Here is a 16,764-nt window from a genome sequence, read left to right on the forward strand (position 1 = left end):
AGGATATATGCAAGGCAAGTTTATTTATTTAGCACATTTCATACACAATGATAATTAAAATGCTTAGCATAAAAATGATTTTTTTTTTTTAAACTAGGCACAAAAATATGACAAACACACTAACACAAGACTGTAATTAATATGCAACATATAATGGAAGTGATTGATAAAATGTATGACAGATTCTCATGTCAAATACCAATTTTATATTATCTTATATTATTAATGATGATAAATCACTGTAAGTGCCAAATAAACGCAATTAATTAACATAAACGCCACATAAATAAAAAGTTGGCGTGTGTATTTTTATCTTGTGCTCAGAGCTGCCATCTGCTGGTCATATAAGTGAACTTATCATGTAGTTTGACATTTCGCCACTAGACGGCGTAAGGATATGAGGGTCAAACGGTGGAACTTGGGATGATAGCACTTATTCATGTGACCTAAATAATTATAAAATTATCATAATTAATCTTGTGTGACGCAGCCGCGTTGGATAACGCATGACGTAGGCGTTCTGCTGTCCAATCGGAACTCGTCTTTTCAGCAACGTCACTCAGTCAGTAAACAGCATGGCGGCGTCCGTGCAGCGTTTCGGCGCAGCGGGGAGATACTTTTTAAAGACTTTATTGAACACAACAGCCATTAAGAGGGTGAGAGATCACAAACACAACATTAATATCATTTAAAATGCCGAAATATTGAAAATGAAGTCCTTGAAATCGTTTAAAACAGCCAGGTTGAGGCTGTGGCATGAACGCTGGTCTGAATGATGCAAGCGTACATCATAACATGAAGGGAAAAAAGACACTACTCAAATATTTAATTTTATTACTACTCAAATCCGTTTTAATATTTACCTTATGTATGTTGCTCTGTAAATCATGAGTATATGACATGATATAAGATGATGTCTGTGTTTCAGACTGGCTCCACTCAGGCTGTCAGTCACGTGGTTTTAAATGTACCTGAGACGAAGGTCACGACCCTTGATAACGGGCTCAGGGTGGCATCTGAAGACTCCGGCCTGTCCACATGCACGGTGAGTTCACCATCACATCTAAGCATCTGAGCCAGGTGTCTGATTAATTTGAGTATTAAACATTAAATTTAGGAAGGCAATTTTAATATGGTGTTTTTTTTTAATTTTATTTAATTGTTTTTATTCTCAAACTGGGACATGTGGGGTGTCTCCCTCCCTCTTTGTGGGAGGTGCCACACCCTTGTCTGAAATAATGATACGACAAACAATAGATTCAAAAGATGTAGTTTATTTCATTGAAATGAGAGAATTTCATAATGCATTTGTTATACATCATAGAAGACATATCGTTGCACTTACATGTCAACAAACTCTCATTAGAGTACTAGTAGACTGTTAGGGTTAGTAGAATAAGTTAACATGTAGTTGCTAAGTTACTTATATAGTCAACAGAATGTATAAAGAGGACCATCAAAATAAAGAGTTTAGGGATGCACCGGTTTATCGGCCGATTTTTGCTCAATTTACAACTATCGACATATCGGCTGTAGCATGAAAAGCCCGATAAAACAAACCGATAGTTTATTAATTAACTGCATGAAGGCACTGAGCTTCATAATGACTGTTGCGTAATCCTAGCGCTGCTGTCTGTGCTTTAAAGTTAATCAAATAACAAAAGATCACACAATATTCTTGACTAAATAACTTCTGTAACTTTCATAAGTGTAGCGGACCCCATCCGAATGATGACTAAAACTTTACTGAAGTTTATTACGTCCGTTTTCACTCCAAACAAATCACCACAAAAACTAAACAATACAGAGCACAAGAAGTATGCATTAAACTCTCTCTCTCTCTCTCCATTGCATTATCATTAACAAACAGCGAATTACTTAAAATACTTATTACAGCTAACAGTTAACAAATACATACAGATCTCATGCCTTTTCGGTGGATGCTTAATAAACTGACAAACTTTAAATCTACAAAATAACTCTGAAGAACTGCATGCACTCCCTGTCATTACCCGTATAGCTCCGTAGACGAGAAAACCCGTCAAAATAAGAGTCCCGCCTTAGTAAAGGAGTGCAGATCTCATACATATTTTAACTTACAAAAAATATTAAAATGTATACAAAAACAAATTAGAAGATTAATCACAACAAAGTCTGCTACAATAAAGGATTAACATGTATTTAATTTATACAGTGAAGAGTATGCAGTGCTATTTTACATGTTTACTTTATTTCTGTACCAGAAAACTATTAAACCTTCATAAAAAGCACTGTTTATTTCATATATATCTTTGTTCTGTTGTCTTTATGTAGGCCTGCTGAATATTAAAGTGCATATTGCAGGTTTAACATTTTTTTCGAGATGAATATATAACCTTGTACAAAAATACCATATAAAAAGGTACTGCAGGGTTTAAAAATGTTTTGCGAGACATAAGGGCATTAATTTAGTAGATAAAGTGACGGTCTCTGTAAAAACCGCTTTTTTTTCAGCGTCGCGTCATTTTACGTCACTACAGGGAGATGTTCGCAGAGCTCTGTGTTGATTCAGTGCAGAATATATTGGTATTTAGCAACAGCGGCCGTGAATCAGTGTGTTTTCGGTAGTTTTTGTATATTCTATTTATCATTGTAATGGTAAATTATTGTGTTTGTGGAGGTTGCACAAACTTCAGCCTGTCAGGACATCGAGTACAGAGGTTTACTAACAAGAAAAACTACGCTGCTATTTTCTGTGCCGGGGTTTGTTTTGTGCAGGTGAAGAGACGGGACTTCACTTCTGCATCTGCGTCGAAAACGCGTTCATTTTAGACTGGAGGATTATCATCCTGGCGATATGATGGAGTTCAACATTGTAATACTTCTGTAAATGATTAGGCTATATTAAATGAATAAACTTACACACGCTATGCTTCTTCACCGTTTTTACTTGAATCAATTTCAACACTGATGAATACAAATTATGTACACATGCATACAGTCTCACACTCGCACAAAACAGTTTTGAATTATGTGCTGGTAATGTAAATACTCCAATTTCATGCATGCCATGTATGTAAACTTATATATACATTCAAGTTCACACAACTACATAATCACACAATCAGTGAATGGGCACGGAATAAACTCATAATACAGAATTAATGAATAAAGGATAACATGAAATACATACAGTAAGTTAACACTATATGTTTGGCCGCCGGCGGGAGACATGATCACAGATCCGTCAGAGATGCAGCTCGATGAAGACTTACGGTGCACATTTTAAGTTTTGTGTTTGATTATTACATTTGCTAACTACCAAATCAGTCGTGATGAGAAACGGCTATATCACGTAACGTTAGTGTGGACGGATATTAACGCGTGTGACATACGCTTGATCAAAGTTTATTCGTTTCTGTTATTAGTAATCAGTTACTCCTAGATGACCAATAGCTTTGCTATTGCCTGATTCATGATAATAATCTGTACAATATTGTGATCTGAGCACATGTCGTTAACGTTATATCTATAAGCTAACACCGGTCTCTGTCCTGTTCTCCACTGCTTCTCCTCACACAACAGCTCAATTTGTCTCTTTTGACTGTTATTCTGTCTAATTCTGGCCTGTCCCTGCTCTCTTGACCACATAGCAGGCTAATTGTATGGCTGTGATTAGTTATACGAGTATAAATAAGCATTTACAATTTCCTCAGCATCCAAACTGTCATTGCGATCCATTGTTTTCCTATAGTTTATATTGATCGCGTTCCCTTCAGTGACGTCACGTCCGATTTGGCATTTTTCAGATGCGGAAGTAAAATTTTCTCACAAAAAACGACTCCAGAAGCCTATGTAGCGTATTTATGCGTGTTTTTTCAAGAAAATCTATTTAATACATTATTTTTCTATACATTGAATCACTAAAGCTCTAACCTGCAATATGCCCTTTAAATGGATCCAATCCATGTTCATTCAAAATTATTTGATGATGCAGCAATAAACCTGCTAGTATATTTTAATGCAGGTGCTTTTGAACTTTGCTTATTTAAAACATGATCAAAATACTATCTATTTTGATGAGGGGAAGAGAGGAAGTGACAAATATCAGTATCGGCCAATAATTGTTTGTTAATATCGGTATTGGCCCCTAAAAATCATATCTGTGCATCCCTAAAAGAGTTACCAGAGAAATATAATAAATATTAATGAAGTAAGTAGGAGGTTCCATGAGGGCAAGTAAATGATAAATAATCAAAATTATTCTAATCACGATCCAGGTTGGTCTGTGGATTGATGCTGGGAGCCGGTATGAAAATGAGAGCAATAATGGTACGGCCCACTTCCTGGAGCACATGGCGTTTAAGGTAGGAGAAACAACGAGTTGCAAAATTCTCTGTCTAAATATTAAAACAGTTTTGTTCAGAAAACATCGAATTGTTTCAGGGCACCAGGAAGAGGTCCCAGCTCGACCTGGAACTGGAGATCGAGAACATGGGTGCTCATCTGAACGCTTACACCTCCAGAGAGCAGACGGTGTACTACGCCAAAGCTTTCTCCAAAGATCTGCCCCGAGGTAAACACCAAACACCACCCCGTCGTGACAGGCAGAACGGCATTATGGGTGTGCTGTAAATCAGTCTCTGTTCCCAGCGGTGGAAATCCTGGCTGACATCATTCAGAACAGCACGCTGGGAGAAGCGGAGATCGAGCGAGAGCGTGGAGTTATTCTCAGAGAGATGCAGGAAGTGGAGACCAACCTGCAGGAAGTGGTCTTCGATTACCTGCACGCTACAGCCTATCAGGAAACGCCTCTCGGGAGAACCATCCTGGGCCCTACGGAGAACATCAAGTATGTGTCGCTAGTTTACAGTCCATTAGGTGTGAACAGGGTACATATTTTACATATCACCATACTATTGTCAGTTGATTAATCGCAGTACATCAAGACAGTTTTGTATTTACCAGTTTTATGAAATCATATGGTACATATGCAAATGAGATCTAATTAAATTTGCAATAATTTGCATGAAACCTGAACATTTGGATAATTACAGGATCAATTTTTTTTTTTTTTTTTTTTTTTTTTTTTTTTTACAGATTATGTGCTTTTGATAATTTTATTAGTTTGTACTACTTATGTTTAATTTATTTCAGTTTTAGTTTTTATTTCCAGTTAGTAATTTTGTTGCTTTAACGTTAAGCTTATTTCAGTTACTTGCCAAGGCAACATATCTAATTTTCGTTAAGCTTTTAATCTATTAATTATTTAATTTTAATTCAGCCTTATAACCCTAATAATCCTGCTTCTTACAGCTCATTGTTGAATTGTTTTCTGAAACGTTGTTATATAATGCCTTGTTTGCATTTTTAAATTAAATATGTAAAAATTTCCATAATTTAGAGCAACAGTTTTCTGCAATGTTGTTTATATATGCAAACAATCATTGCATGATTAAATAAGCACAAATTTGCATATAGAGATAGATAACATTGAGGAACATAAGAAATAACAAAACTATTTTGTTAGAGTTAAAGGTTTTTACTGAGGGGATTTTGGATTATTTTCTATTACTCCATAAATCAGAAAATACTGTCAACAGCCAGAAAAAAAAAAAAAAAAATTGAAATAAAATGTTATATAAATCAGGTGAATGATATATGAACAAACATCTCTGTAAAAAACTTCAGAACACAGATGGGAATAAAACTGAAGTTTGGTGCATGTAAAAAAATAAAAAATAATTTCTGACTCTGTGTAGGAGAAAAAAAAACTTACTGTTTTTAGTATATTTATTGTAATTAAAACTTACAGATGCAAATAGTGCAATAAAATAAACACCTAAATATGTATTCCCATTATTCTAAATGTAATGTAAGCAAAATAGCCCAAAATCCCACAGTTGACCAGTGCATGGAAAAACACTGGTGTTGCCTAAAAACAGAATGAAAAATCTGATGTTCCTACATTTTGATCTTTTGCAGAACTATAAATCGAGGGGATCTGGTCGAATACATTACAACACACTACAAAGGGCCACGAATTGTATTAGCTGCAGCCGGAGGTAAAGCAACAGAAACAGTGGCTGTGTCCGAAATCTACGGAGACATGACATGCAAGAAAAAAAATTAAATTGTGCGCACGATTTCCTAATTTGTTCCCTTGATTTAAAAATCATGCACATGATTTATAAATAAAGGGAACGAAATAGTAAATCGTGCGCACAGTTTAGCCTACTTTTTTTTTTTTTTTTTCCTGCATGTCATGTCCGGGGCTCCATAGAAATCACATACTCTGAGTAGGTACTTGTTTTGAGTACTTTGCGAGCGCTAAAAAAAGTAGGTTCTATAATATGTGTAGTATGAATGTAATCCAGATGTACTACATTCACCATGTTGTCATTATCATGTGACCTACCAGCATAAGTTGCGTCGCTTCTCTGCCATTCACAAATCATCTCCTGTGGCCTCATGGGATAGTCAAGTGTCCATCGTATGCAGACTTCAGAATCTCACCTGTTGTAGTAGGTCATCTGGGTACTTTTTACCAACTCCTTTATGAGTACTGTGAATCTGGACAAGCTTCTTTTTTCACATACTGTTTTTCTCCTGCTATATAGTAGGGAAGTATGTGATTTCGGATGCAGCCGCTGTAGCTCAGCATCACTGAACGTGTTCATGTAAGTCACTTCCTCTGTTACTGGCTCAGATTTTGATCATTAATAAAGCAGTATTGTTTTTCTGTCTTTAAGGAGTGTCACATAATGAGCTAATCGATTTGGCCAAATTTCATTTTGGAAAGCTGCCGGCCAGATACAGCGGAGAGACTTTACACCCCTGCCATTTCACCGGGAGTGAGGTAAACGCACGATTACATCATTATTCACACTAACATGTGTGATAAACAATCACACAGACAAGATTTGCTATATAGTATATATAATTTTACGTGAGAATATTGTACTGCATGTATGTAAAGAAGGATGTACTGTATGTCCACCATTTAATATATTTTAAAACGACATTTTTCGATGATATAACAATCAAGCAGTTCAGATCTGCTATATACTAAATACCGCTTAATGTAAGTGTGCTGTATGTATACGGATAAAGTTGGATATACTTAAAGTAGATGTATAATTGTCTCATTTAAATAATTCCCACCCAATACATATGCAAAATAAAGAGTCGGGGCATGGTTGAGTTAGTTAGTAGTGTGTTGAAACTAGTGGTCATGGTAAGGGGAGGCACATTTCCCAAACACGCTCAAAGTGCTTGACCAATCACAACACACTGCTCCAGCCGACCAATCAGAGCACATTGTGCTTTTCAGAAGGAGGGGCTTCATAGAGACAGGAACTAAACAGAGCGTTACTGACAGACTGGGAAGAGAGGAGCTGCAACAATGGAGAATATGAGGAAAATAATGTATAGAGTATTAGAGCCCAAAATCAACATCAAGACTTTTGAACAGAGTTCCTCTTTAAGAGACTTACCTTTGAGTTCTGCTCTTAATTCCTCACAGATTCGTGTGCGAGATGATAAGATGCCTCTGGCTCATATAGCCATCGCCGTGGAGGCTGTTGGCTGGTCACATCCAGATACTATTCCTCTAATGGTGGCCAACACACTCATTGGAAACTGGGATCGGTCCCTCGGTGGCGGGATGGTAAGATGGTTTCAATGAACTCACTTTACACTGAAAACACCCGTAGGTCAAAGAACTAACCAGACCTAGTTTTCTTGTAGAACTTGTCCAGTAAACTGGCACAGATGGCATGTCAGGGCAACTTGTGCCACAGTTTCCAGTCCTTCAACACCTGCTACACAGATACAGGTCTGTGGGGGCTTTACATGGTGTGCGAGCCGGGAACCGTCAACGAGATGATACGTTTCACTCAGCTGGAATGGTGAGAGCTTGAGGTTATTTGCCTTTTCCACTGAGATGAAAATGCGGATGAGCAATTAACATACGGTTTGCTTTAGGATGTCTCTGTGTACGAGCGTGACTGAAAGCGAAGTGAACCGAGCTAAAAACCTGCTGAAGACAAACATGCTCCTACACCTGGACGGTAAGTGAAGCGTCATATAAATCACAGCATAATCAAGAGGATTTACGAACACACATCACATGTAGAGCTGTTTAAAGTCATGAAACTGAAGTTGCGCTAGTCTTTTCTTCCCTATTGTGCCATATCTGAGTGAAATGGCTTCGCAAACAAGAACAAATGTAGGGCGGGCTTGATTTTGTCAGTAGGGAATTGATTGGATGGTTGTGGAAGAGAAAAGTCGAAAAGAGGGAGAGGGAAGTTATTCTGATTCAAGATTATGTGGAACAATATTTGAACAAAATTTAAACAAATGTGCATGGATAAAACATTTATTATAAATACTGCAATATAGAGAAAATGGTTTTGATTTTTATTTCATGGTGTCTCGTCTAGGATCCACACCCATCTGCGAGGACATCGGGCGGCAGATGCTGTGTTACAGCCGCAGGATTCCTCTGCACGAGCTGGAGGCCAGAATAGATGTGAGTAAACAAACCTGCTGATGCGTTTCACTAGAGTTTACCGCTTTAACCAGAATTGTTTCTCATGGGGATGTCTGTAAAATTAAATCTGCATGGCATCTCCGTGATAAAACATGTATTTATTCATGGTGAAGGAGTGAGTTCTGTGATCCTACAAAGCCTTGAGGTGTGTTCGACATCGGCTGCGGCCGGATGCAACCGATCGGCGAGAGTAGCCGTGCACAGGCGGGGAGGAGCTGAAAACGGAGACGTGAAGTCAGACACTTTCTGCTTCCCGTAGTGACGCTCATGCTGCGCTTGCATACTTTATCACAGCTGAAGTGAAATAAATGCAATATTTGACTAACACACTGATCTTTCAAAAATACATTTTCATTCAATACTTTATGTACTGCTTACAGCGTATTTTTACAAGAATAAAGTTCAACATAAGCATATATTATTTAAATACCAATGTAGCGGGGTCTACGCTTTTTATCAGTTTTATTTTGATAATCATGACACAATATAACTTTGTGACTACATGAAAAGAGCTTTAACTGTTATAAAAATACAGATTTGTGAGCATTAATGGAACTGAAGGCATGACAATAAACATGAAACACACGTGATCGTTGTCATGCGGTGAATCCGGCCAATCATGAAACAGCTGTGTCGTCATCAGAACTCGTGCAGCTCCTCTTGAGATGCTGCGCTGGCTGACTCAGATGGCTGCTCTCGAATCGCTCTCGCGGTACTTTGAAATCATACGTCACAGTCACATGCCTTCAGCACCAGCTCAAGTCGGACAAAAGTACTAACCGGAATGCACTGCTTCAAGTCAGCTGCCGATCGGTCTGCGCAGCGCCGCATGAGCTCGAACACACCTATGAGCTTGCCGCTCAGTCACATGATTGACAATTAATAAATGTGTATGTAATTTAACAATAGTAATAATATTATTTGATTATTTAAATATATCAAAATAGAAATATGACACATCATGGTTTTTCTGTCTTGCATTTTATCGTCCAAAATGATAGGTCATTTTAAAAATGTGAAAATTAGCAAAAATAAATTAAACTCTTATTTACATAAGGTAAACATCTGACCCAGCTACTTTATTTTATACATTATTATTAGGGCTAGCACAACTAATAAAGTGCTACCACATTTTTTTAAATATTCAAGTAATCTGTTAACATTAGTTTACTACATTAGTTAAATGTATCACTTCAGAATTAAAATTTCCTGATAATTTACTCCCCCATGTCATTCAAGATGTTTGTCTTTGTTTCTTCAGTGGAAAAGAAAAGAAGGTTTTTGAGGAAAACATTCCAGGATTTTTCTCCATATAGTGGACTTCACTGGGGTTCAACGGGTTGAAGGTCCAAATGTCAGTTTCAGTGCAGCTTCAAAGAGCTCTACATGATCCCAGACGAGGAATAAGAGTCTTATCTAGAGAAACCGTTGCTCATTTTCTAAAAAAATAAAAATTACATACTTTTTGACCACAAATGCTCATTTTGCACTGCTCTGTGATGCGGCACGCATTACTTAATTATGATGGAAAGGTCACGTGTGACAAAGGTGGAAGTAAGTTTTGCATGTTTCCTTTGTAAACACTGGATCGGTACTTCCGCCTACATCACGCGTGACCTTTCCTACGTGATTATGTAATGCGTGGAGCATCGCAGTGCAAGACGAGCATTTGTGGTTACATACATTTATTTATTTTTAAAATGACCAATCGTTTTGCTAGATAAAGACCCTTATTGGGACCTTCAGCCCGTTGAACCCCAGCGAAGTCCACTATATGAAAAAAAAATCCTGGAATGTTTTCCTCAAAAATGCAAAAATGACTTTTGGATAAGATCCCTTCCTATAAACTGGGATTTGGATTCAGATAGCAAATAAATTACCTTGTTTGATTCAACCGGGAAGGTTGTATCAAACAGACATTCTGGATTCAGATGGCAATAAAAACACTGACTAAATTGTTGAATTCACCTTACATCTCCATGAGAAAGTTAGCATCAGAATCGGGCTTCAGTTTTCATGCTTCTGTCCTCAGGCCATAGACGCCACAACCATCAAGGACGTGTGTATGAAATACATCTACAATAAAGCTCCTGCTATAGCTGCTGTTGGTGAGTGTCCACCTTTACTCTGTTATGAAATATTTGATACTTTCCCAACCCTGGTCCCTAATTAAACACCTGATTCAACTTGTCAGCTCGTTAGTAGAGACTCCGGCTATGTCCAAAATCGCATACTTCCCTACAATATAGTAGCTGAAAAACAGTATGTGACAGTAGTATGTCTGAATTCATGGTAAAAAGTACCTGGATGACCTACCACTTCCTGTGAGATCCTGAAGTGTGCATATGATGGACACTTTACTATCCCATGAGGCCACGGGAGAGGATTTGTGAATGGCAGTGAAGTGATGCAGCTGACCCTGGTAGGTCGCATGATGACGACAACATAAATGTAGTGTGTCCGGATTACATTCACACTATATAGAACATACTTTTTTTTTTTTTTAGCGGTCATGAAGTAATTTATTCAAAATAAGTACCTACTCGGGAGTGTGCGATTTTGGACGCAGCCTGTGTCTTAACTAGCAATTAGTTAGGGATATCAGTTTTACTTTTCAGATTCAAATTAGACCGATCTACCTTTTTATGTAACTGACTTAAAGTTACTAAATTGACTAACTTGTAAAACTGGTCTAAGCCACATGACCTAAAACAGGCGCGTCAGATAAGAGACAGACGTCCCGCGTCAGGATCAGGGTTGAGAAACGCCTGATAACCAAAATGACTGATAACCAAATACTCATGATGGTTTGCAGGTCCCATCGAGCAGCTTCCAGACTATAACAGGATCCGCAGTGGCATGTATTGGTTACGGCCGTGAGGATTGAGAAGTGAACCCGAACACCGTCTGCATAGTTACAAAAACAACTTAATATGTGCTTTTTTCCATGTTTATTTTATTATAAAATAAAGAACAACACAATAAAGTTAAAAGACCACGTTTTATGTGTGTGTGTATGTGTGTTTTCTCTTTCCCTGCGGCACGTTTGTCATTTTTTGTTTTTAGCAGAAACCTGCTCCTGGGCGGCTTTCTTCGCCTTGATCATCTCCACCAGCTCCTGGACAAACAGACAGAAAAACATTGTGTATTATTGACTTTTTTTCTGTGTAACAATAATAATAAAATTAATTTATAAAAAAAAAATCTTACTTTATGAATTTTTTGGCACCTTAATATAATTCTACTTTATTATGTTATTGCTATTTTTTGTCATCTACTTGCATTTTAAGAGTGTTTTACAGATATAATAATATTTAAATTGTATTAAAATATTACGATCACTACTAAAAACTTTACTTGGCAGCTTATTTTACTTTTACCTTATTAATATGTTAATGCTTATTTTTCTCGTCATTATTTGTTCTGTGTAATAATGGCTAAACAGTCATGCCAAATAAATAAAAACCCTAAATATATGGTTTTAGCGTGTTGCACAATCCTGTCAATGACATTTCTGTGTACGGTTAAACACAAACGGTTACGCAGAGCATGAAACGAAGCTGCTCACTTTGTATCTCTTCATGCAATCTTTCTTGGAGCGTCCGGGAACGGCCTCAGAGATTTTCTCCCAGCGCTCAGGTGTGTTGACCGGGTAGGTCTTCAGAGCCTGTTCCAGAAGCTTCTGCTCCTCTGTGGTCCAGGGTGCAGAGTTGGATTCACTTACAGCTGGAGGAAACATGAGGAGAAGTGCTTATGTTGTACTGGTGAACTGTTTTTGCAGCATGTATTCTGTGGCGACTTACCATCAAATCTCTCTGATGGCACAGCGTTGTCTACAGTCGGAGGAACGGCTGAATGCTCCTTCTTAAACTTCTCAAAGGCCTTTCGGTTAATCTCATCTTTCTGGTGAGGATCTGCAGATTAAAGAGGATCTATTACATCTTCCGGGAATGGACACATCACAATATTCCTCATTTAAATACACAGAATAAAGGGGCAGGGCCTGGTTGAGATAGTAGTGTGTTGAGACTGGCGGTTATGGTAAGGGGCGGGACATTTCCCAAACACGCTGGAAGCGCTTGACCAATCACAACACACTGCTCCAGCTGACCAATCAGAGCACATTGTGCTTTTCAGAAGGAGGGGCTTCATAAAGACAGGAACTAAACAGAGCGTTACTGACAGACTGAGAAGAGAGGAGCTGCAACAATGGAGAATATGAGGGAAATAATGAAGATTCAAGCATGAAAACAACATCAAGGGAATAATATGGCCTCTTTAAGCATACTTCAAGCCCAGTGTGTTACCTACCAAGTTTCTGCAGTGTTTTTGCTTTATTAATGACGTCTTTGGCGGTTCTCTTCACCCCGCTGCTGGAGTGCTGGTTCATGTAGTTGGCGATCACCTCCCACCTAACCAATCACAGCACACCTCATCAGGAACACTAGGAGCATCCGTACAATGTGTGATACGGCAGGTTTCCATGGAGACTCACCTGGCATTGGTTCCGGCGGGAAAGAGGTTGACAGCTTTGATGAGCAGCTGGAGATCTTCTTCATTCCAGCCTCTGTTATTGACTCCTCCTCCTCCGCTGGCGTGTTCAGCGCTGCGCGCCGCCTGCTGAGCCTGAAGCTCCGCCTCCTTCTCCTTCTGCATCTGAACATTCACCTCTTGCACCTGCACATGGATACAGTCAAGGCTTGAACCAGGAGAACTTCAGGAAAAGAGCAAGTTACAGTACCATTCAGAAGTTTGGGGTCCATAAGATTTTATTACCAAAAGAAATTAAAGGGGTGGTTTATTGTGATTTCACTGTTTTAACTTCAGTTAGTGTGTAATGTTGCTGTATGATCATAAACAACATCTGCAAAGTTACGACGCTTAAAGTTCAATGCAAAGAGAGATTTTCTTTTACAGAAATTGTTTTTTTTAGGACCACAACAACATCATTACTAATTACTATATATTATTATATTAATACTTAATATTATTTTAATGTTATTATTAATAATTATTATTAGTAGTAATAAATTTATAATAAATGCCATTCTTTTTAATGTCCAATTCAAAGAATCCTAAAAAAAAAAAATGTTTCCTCAAAAATATGAAGCAGCACAATTGTTTTCAACAATAATCATAAATGTTTCTTGAGCAAATCATCATATTAGAATGATTTCTGAAGGATCATGTGACACTGAAGACTGGAGTAATGATGCTGAAAATTCAGCTTTGATCACAGGATATAAATTACAGTTTAAAATATATTCACATAGAAAACAGACATTTTAAATTCTAATAATATTTCACTATTTTTACTGTATTTTTGATTAAATAAATGCAAATCTGATGAGCAGAAGAGACTTCTTTCAAAAAATTAAAAATCTTGCTGACCCCAAACGTTTGTGCACATGCACAGATTAATGGCTGACAACAAAAAGAAGATGCATTGAAGTAAACGGTGCAGACATGTTTCTGGTCTCTCACCTGTTTCTCCAGAGCTGCTTTACTCTGTTCTTTATTCCCAGAGGCCAACGCTTCATTCAGAGTCTGCAAACTACAAAAGAAACAAAACAACTTGATTATTCTTCCACATTTTGTTGATAATATCAAAGAAATAACTGACAAAGGTGTAAAATGACATTATATTTAAAAGCTTTCCAGCTTTATGAATATTAAAAATAAACATTCAAAGAATGTTATATTGTGAGTAAAAATAAGGTTAGGAGAATTTTGTAAATACATTATCGCAACCTTAACAATTTAACTGGACATTGTAAGGCTTAAGAAATATTGCAAATCACTTTTCCCACGTTTTTAGAACATAAATCCATTATAATCTTAATACACCAATAAAATTCAAGTGAACACATCATTCTTGACGAGGAAGATTTAGTAATTAACCTAAGACAGACAGAAGAACCACACATGCCTGCAGTCGTCATTCCTTTAATGAGTGAATTACAGACATCTGGTTAGTGAGTAACTAACTTGTGTCATGAACCATGATGACGTAGACTAGAACCTCAAACTCAACATGGGCCAAACTCATTAAGCACGTTAATAAGACAGCAGCATAATGGAAATAAACGTTTGCCATGGGCTTTCAGCTCAACAGATTCTGAGACAGATCAGAGAAGCGTGAATCTGTTCATGGCCTTAATGAGATTACATGGATCTGATCGGAGCAACATCTGCCACACACTCACTGAACGTGACTTTTCATTCACATTTACTGCATAATAAGCTTCATGAGAGTTACTTTCTCTCTCATTTGTATGCATTATGTATATGCAGGTTTACTGGTCAGAAACACTCATCTGTCAGTGCTCAAACAGACTAAATAGTAAATAGTAATCAGTTCTATTCGTGACCATATGCAAACACTAAAGGTCTTTAGAAATCCTGTAATGGTAGCCATTGAGACACTGCAGACATAACAAACGGCTCATTAGATATGAGAAGACAGAAACAAGAAGCTGTTTTGATTGCTCTAGATGTCCCAATCCTATAAAAGGCCTGCAGACAGACACAAACATACAGGACGGAGAAATGTGCCGTCGCAAGTGCAGAAATAACTTCAACTGCAGCCACAGCAGCTCTGCACCACTGAGACAGTTATATAACCTGTCATTTGGTAGAAGAACCAAGTCATGTGGAAGAGAAGAGAGATAAGAGATACGACAGAGCTGCCGTCCTGCAGGTCTCAGAGAACTTGATTCATAAATCCAGAGGTCACTGCGGCTCCAGAAGTCTGAGACAACACTGGAAATATGGGATTTAAATCTCATTTTAGCATGTAAAATGTCATTACCAGACAGAAATGTCTTTATATTGATGTATTGAAGATCTTTTATTTTAAAGCTTTAAAGGATTCATGTTTAATGGGGGAAATGTAGTTTGTATGGAAAAAAAAAATATATATAGCCTATAATTTTATAGAGTTGTAGAGTTATCACATTATTATTATTATTTTTTTTTTTTGCTCTAAACTGCTTGAAAACAAATTAATTCCATGTGCTGGAGCACCTAAAAGTATTGAATTATTTCTCAGAAACCTACATTTCAGAAGCCATCTCATAATTGACAAAATACTGTAAAGAAAATGATTCTTATTCAAATACTGAAAATATATTGCATTGATTAAAAACATGGTTTAATGGTGCCTGTCTCAAAACCAGATCAATTATTTTCTGTTTTATTTGCAGAAGTGAATTTTCACATTAACACACTTGAAAGGCAGGGCAGTTGTTGAGACTAAACACATGCAGTGTTTGTATGCATGCCATTCATGTTGTGAAATTATTTGACATTAACTGTTTTTTTTCAGGATACATTCTATGGAAGCTTGTTTTCACCAAGAAATAATAAAAAAAATTAAAAAGGTAATTGCAACTTTATATGCAGGAATTTGGTCTTTATAACTTTCAATTGTAAGTTTATATCTTAAAATTTGGAGAAAAAAGGTCAGAATTGCGAATTATAAACTCGCAATTGTGAGAAAAGGCCAAATCGCAAGATATAAGGTCGCAATTGCGAGAAAAAAGTCAGAATCATGAGTTATAGACTCGCAATTGCAAAAAAAAGGTCAGAATCGCAAGACATAAGCTCGCAATTATGAGAAAAGTCAGAATCTTAAGTTATAATGTCACTATTGCGAGAAAGTCAGAATCGCAACATATAAAGTTGCAATTGCGAGAAAAAGCAGAATCGCGAGTTATAAACTCGCAATTGTGAAAAAAAGTCAGAATCGTGAGTTATAAACTCGCAATTGTGAAAAAAGTCAGAATCGTGAGTTATAAACTCTCAACTGCGGAAAAAGTCAGAATTGTAAGTTATAGTCACAATTGAGAAAAAAAAAAGAGTCAGAATCGCAAGTTATAAACTCGCAATTGCAGACAAAGTCAGAATCGTGAGTTATAAACTCGCAACTGTGAAAAAAGTCAGAATTGAAAGTTATAGTCACAATTGAGAAAAAAAGTCAGAATCATGAATTATAAACTTGCAATTGTGAGAAAAGGCAAAATTGCAAGATATAAACTTGCAATTGCAAGAAAAAAGTCAGAATTGCAAGTTATAAATGCAATCTCGAAAAAAAGGTCAGAATCGCGAGTTATAGTCAGAATTGCGAAAAAAGTCAGAATCGCGAGTTATAAACTCGCAATTGCGAAAAAAAGGTCAGAATCGTGAGTTATAAACTTGCAATTATAAGATAAATTAAGAATTGTGAAATT

General features: G+C 37.1%; 2 protein-coding genes across 2 annotated transcripts; one reads left to right on the forward strand and one right to left on the reverse strand.

Moving 5' to 3' along the window:
- The first annotated feature begins 416 nt into the window (after nt 1-416).
- pmpcb (peptidase, mitochondrial processing subunit beta) lies at nt 417-11,538 on the forward strand. The gene is made up of 13 exons (XM_048155464.1): nt 417-656; nt 929-1,045; nt 4,260-4,346; nt 4,426-4,555; nt 4,633-4,831; nt 5,965-6,044; nt 6,732-6,838; nt 7,505-7,648; nt 7,729-7,889; nt 7,966-8,051; nt 8,424-8,512; nt 10,566-10,641; nt 11,349-11,538. The coding sequence occupies exons 1-13, from the start codon at nt 576-578 to the stop codon at nt 11,411-11,413; spliced, it is 1,422 nt and encodes a 473-aa protein (XP_048011421.1). The 5' UTR covers nt 417-575; the 3' UTR covers nt 11,414-11,538.
- Nucleotides 11,470-14,167, reverse strand: dnajc2 (DnaJ (Hsp40) homolog, subfamily C, member 2). Its single transcript, XM_048155465.1, has 6 exons — nt 14,018-14,167; nt 13,029-13,210; nt 12,845-12,945; nt 12,337-12,447; nt 12,102-12,259; nt 11,470-11,651 (listed from the first exon to the last, which is right to left on the reverse strand). The coding sequence occupies exons 2-6, from the start codon at nt 13,187-13,189 to the stop codon at nt 11,583-11,585; spliced, it is 600 nt and encodes a 199-aa protein (XP_048011422.1). The 5' UTR covers nt 13,190-13,210; nt 14,018-14,167; the 3' UTR covers nt 11,470-11,582.
- Nucleotides 14,168-16,764: the final 2,597 nt, after the last annotated feature.

Source organism: Megalobrama amblycephala, linkage group LG14 (genome assembly GCF_018812025.1).
Source record: "Megalobrama amblycephala isolate DHTTF-2021 linkage group LG14, ASM1881202v1, whole genome shotgun sequence".
NCBI lineage: Eukaryota > Metazoa > Chordata > Actinopteri > Cypriniformes > Xenocyprididae > Megalobrama > Megalobrama amblycephala.

Excerpts from the sequence above, each read along its gene's own strand:
- pmpcb (XM_048155464.1), top strand. The coding sequence starts at position 576 with ATGGCGGCGTCCGTGCAGCGTTTCGGCGCAGCGGGGAGATACTTTTTA. Across the intron at positions 657-928 it reads ACACAACAGCCATTAAGAGG|ACTGGCTCCACTCAGGCTGT; the intron begins GTGAGAGATCAC and ends TCTGTGTTTCAG. Across the intron at positions 8,513-10,565 it reads AGCTGGAGGCCAGAATAGAT|GCCATAGACGCCACAACCAT; the intron begins GTGAGTAAACAA and ends TTCTGTCCTCAG.
- dnajc2 (XM_048155465.1), bottom strand. The coding sequence starts at position 13,189 with ATGCAGAAGGAGAAGGAGGCGGAGCTTCAGGCTCAGCAGGCGGCGCGC. Across the intron at positions 12,260-12,336 it reads GCCATCAGAGAGATTTGATG|CTGTAAGTGAATCCAACTCT; the intron begins GTAAGTCGCCAC and ends TGTTTCCTCCAG. Across the intron at positions 11,652-12,101 it reads ATTGCATGAAGAGATACAAA|GAGCTGGTGGAGATGATCAA; the intron begins GTGAGCAGCTTC and ends CTGTTTGTCCAG.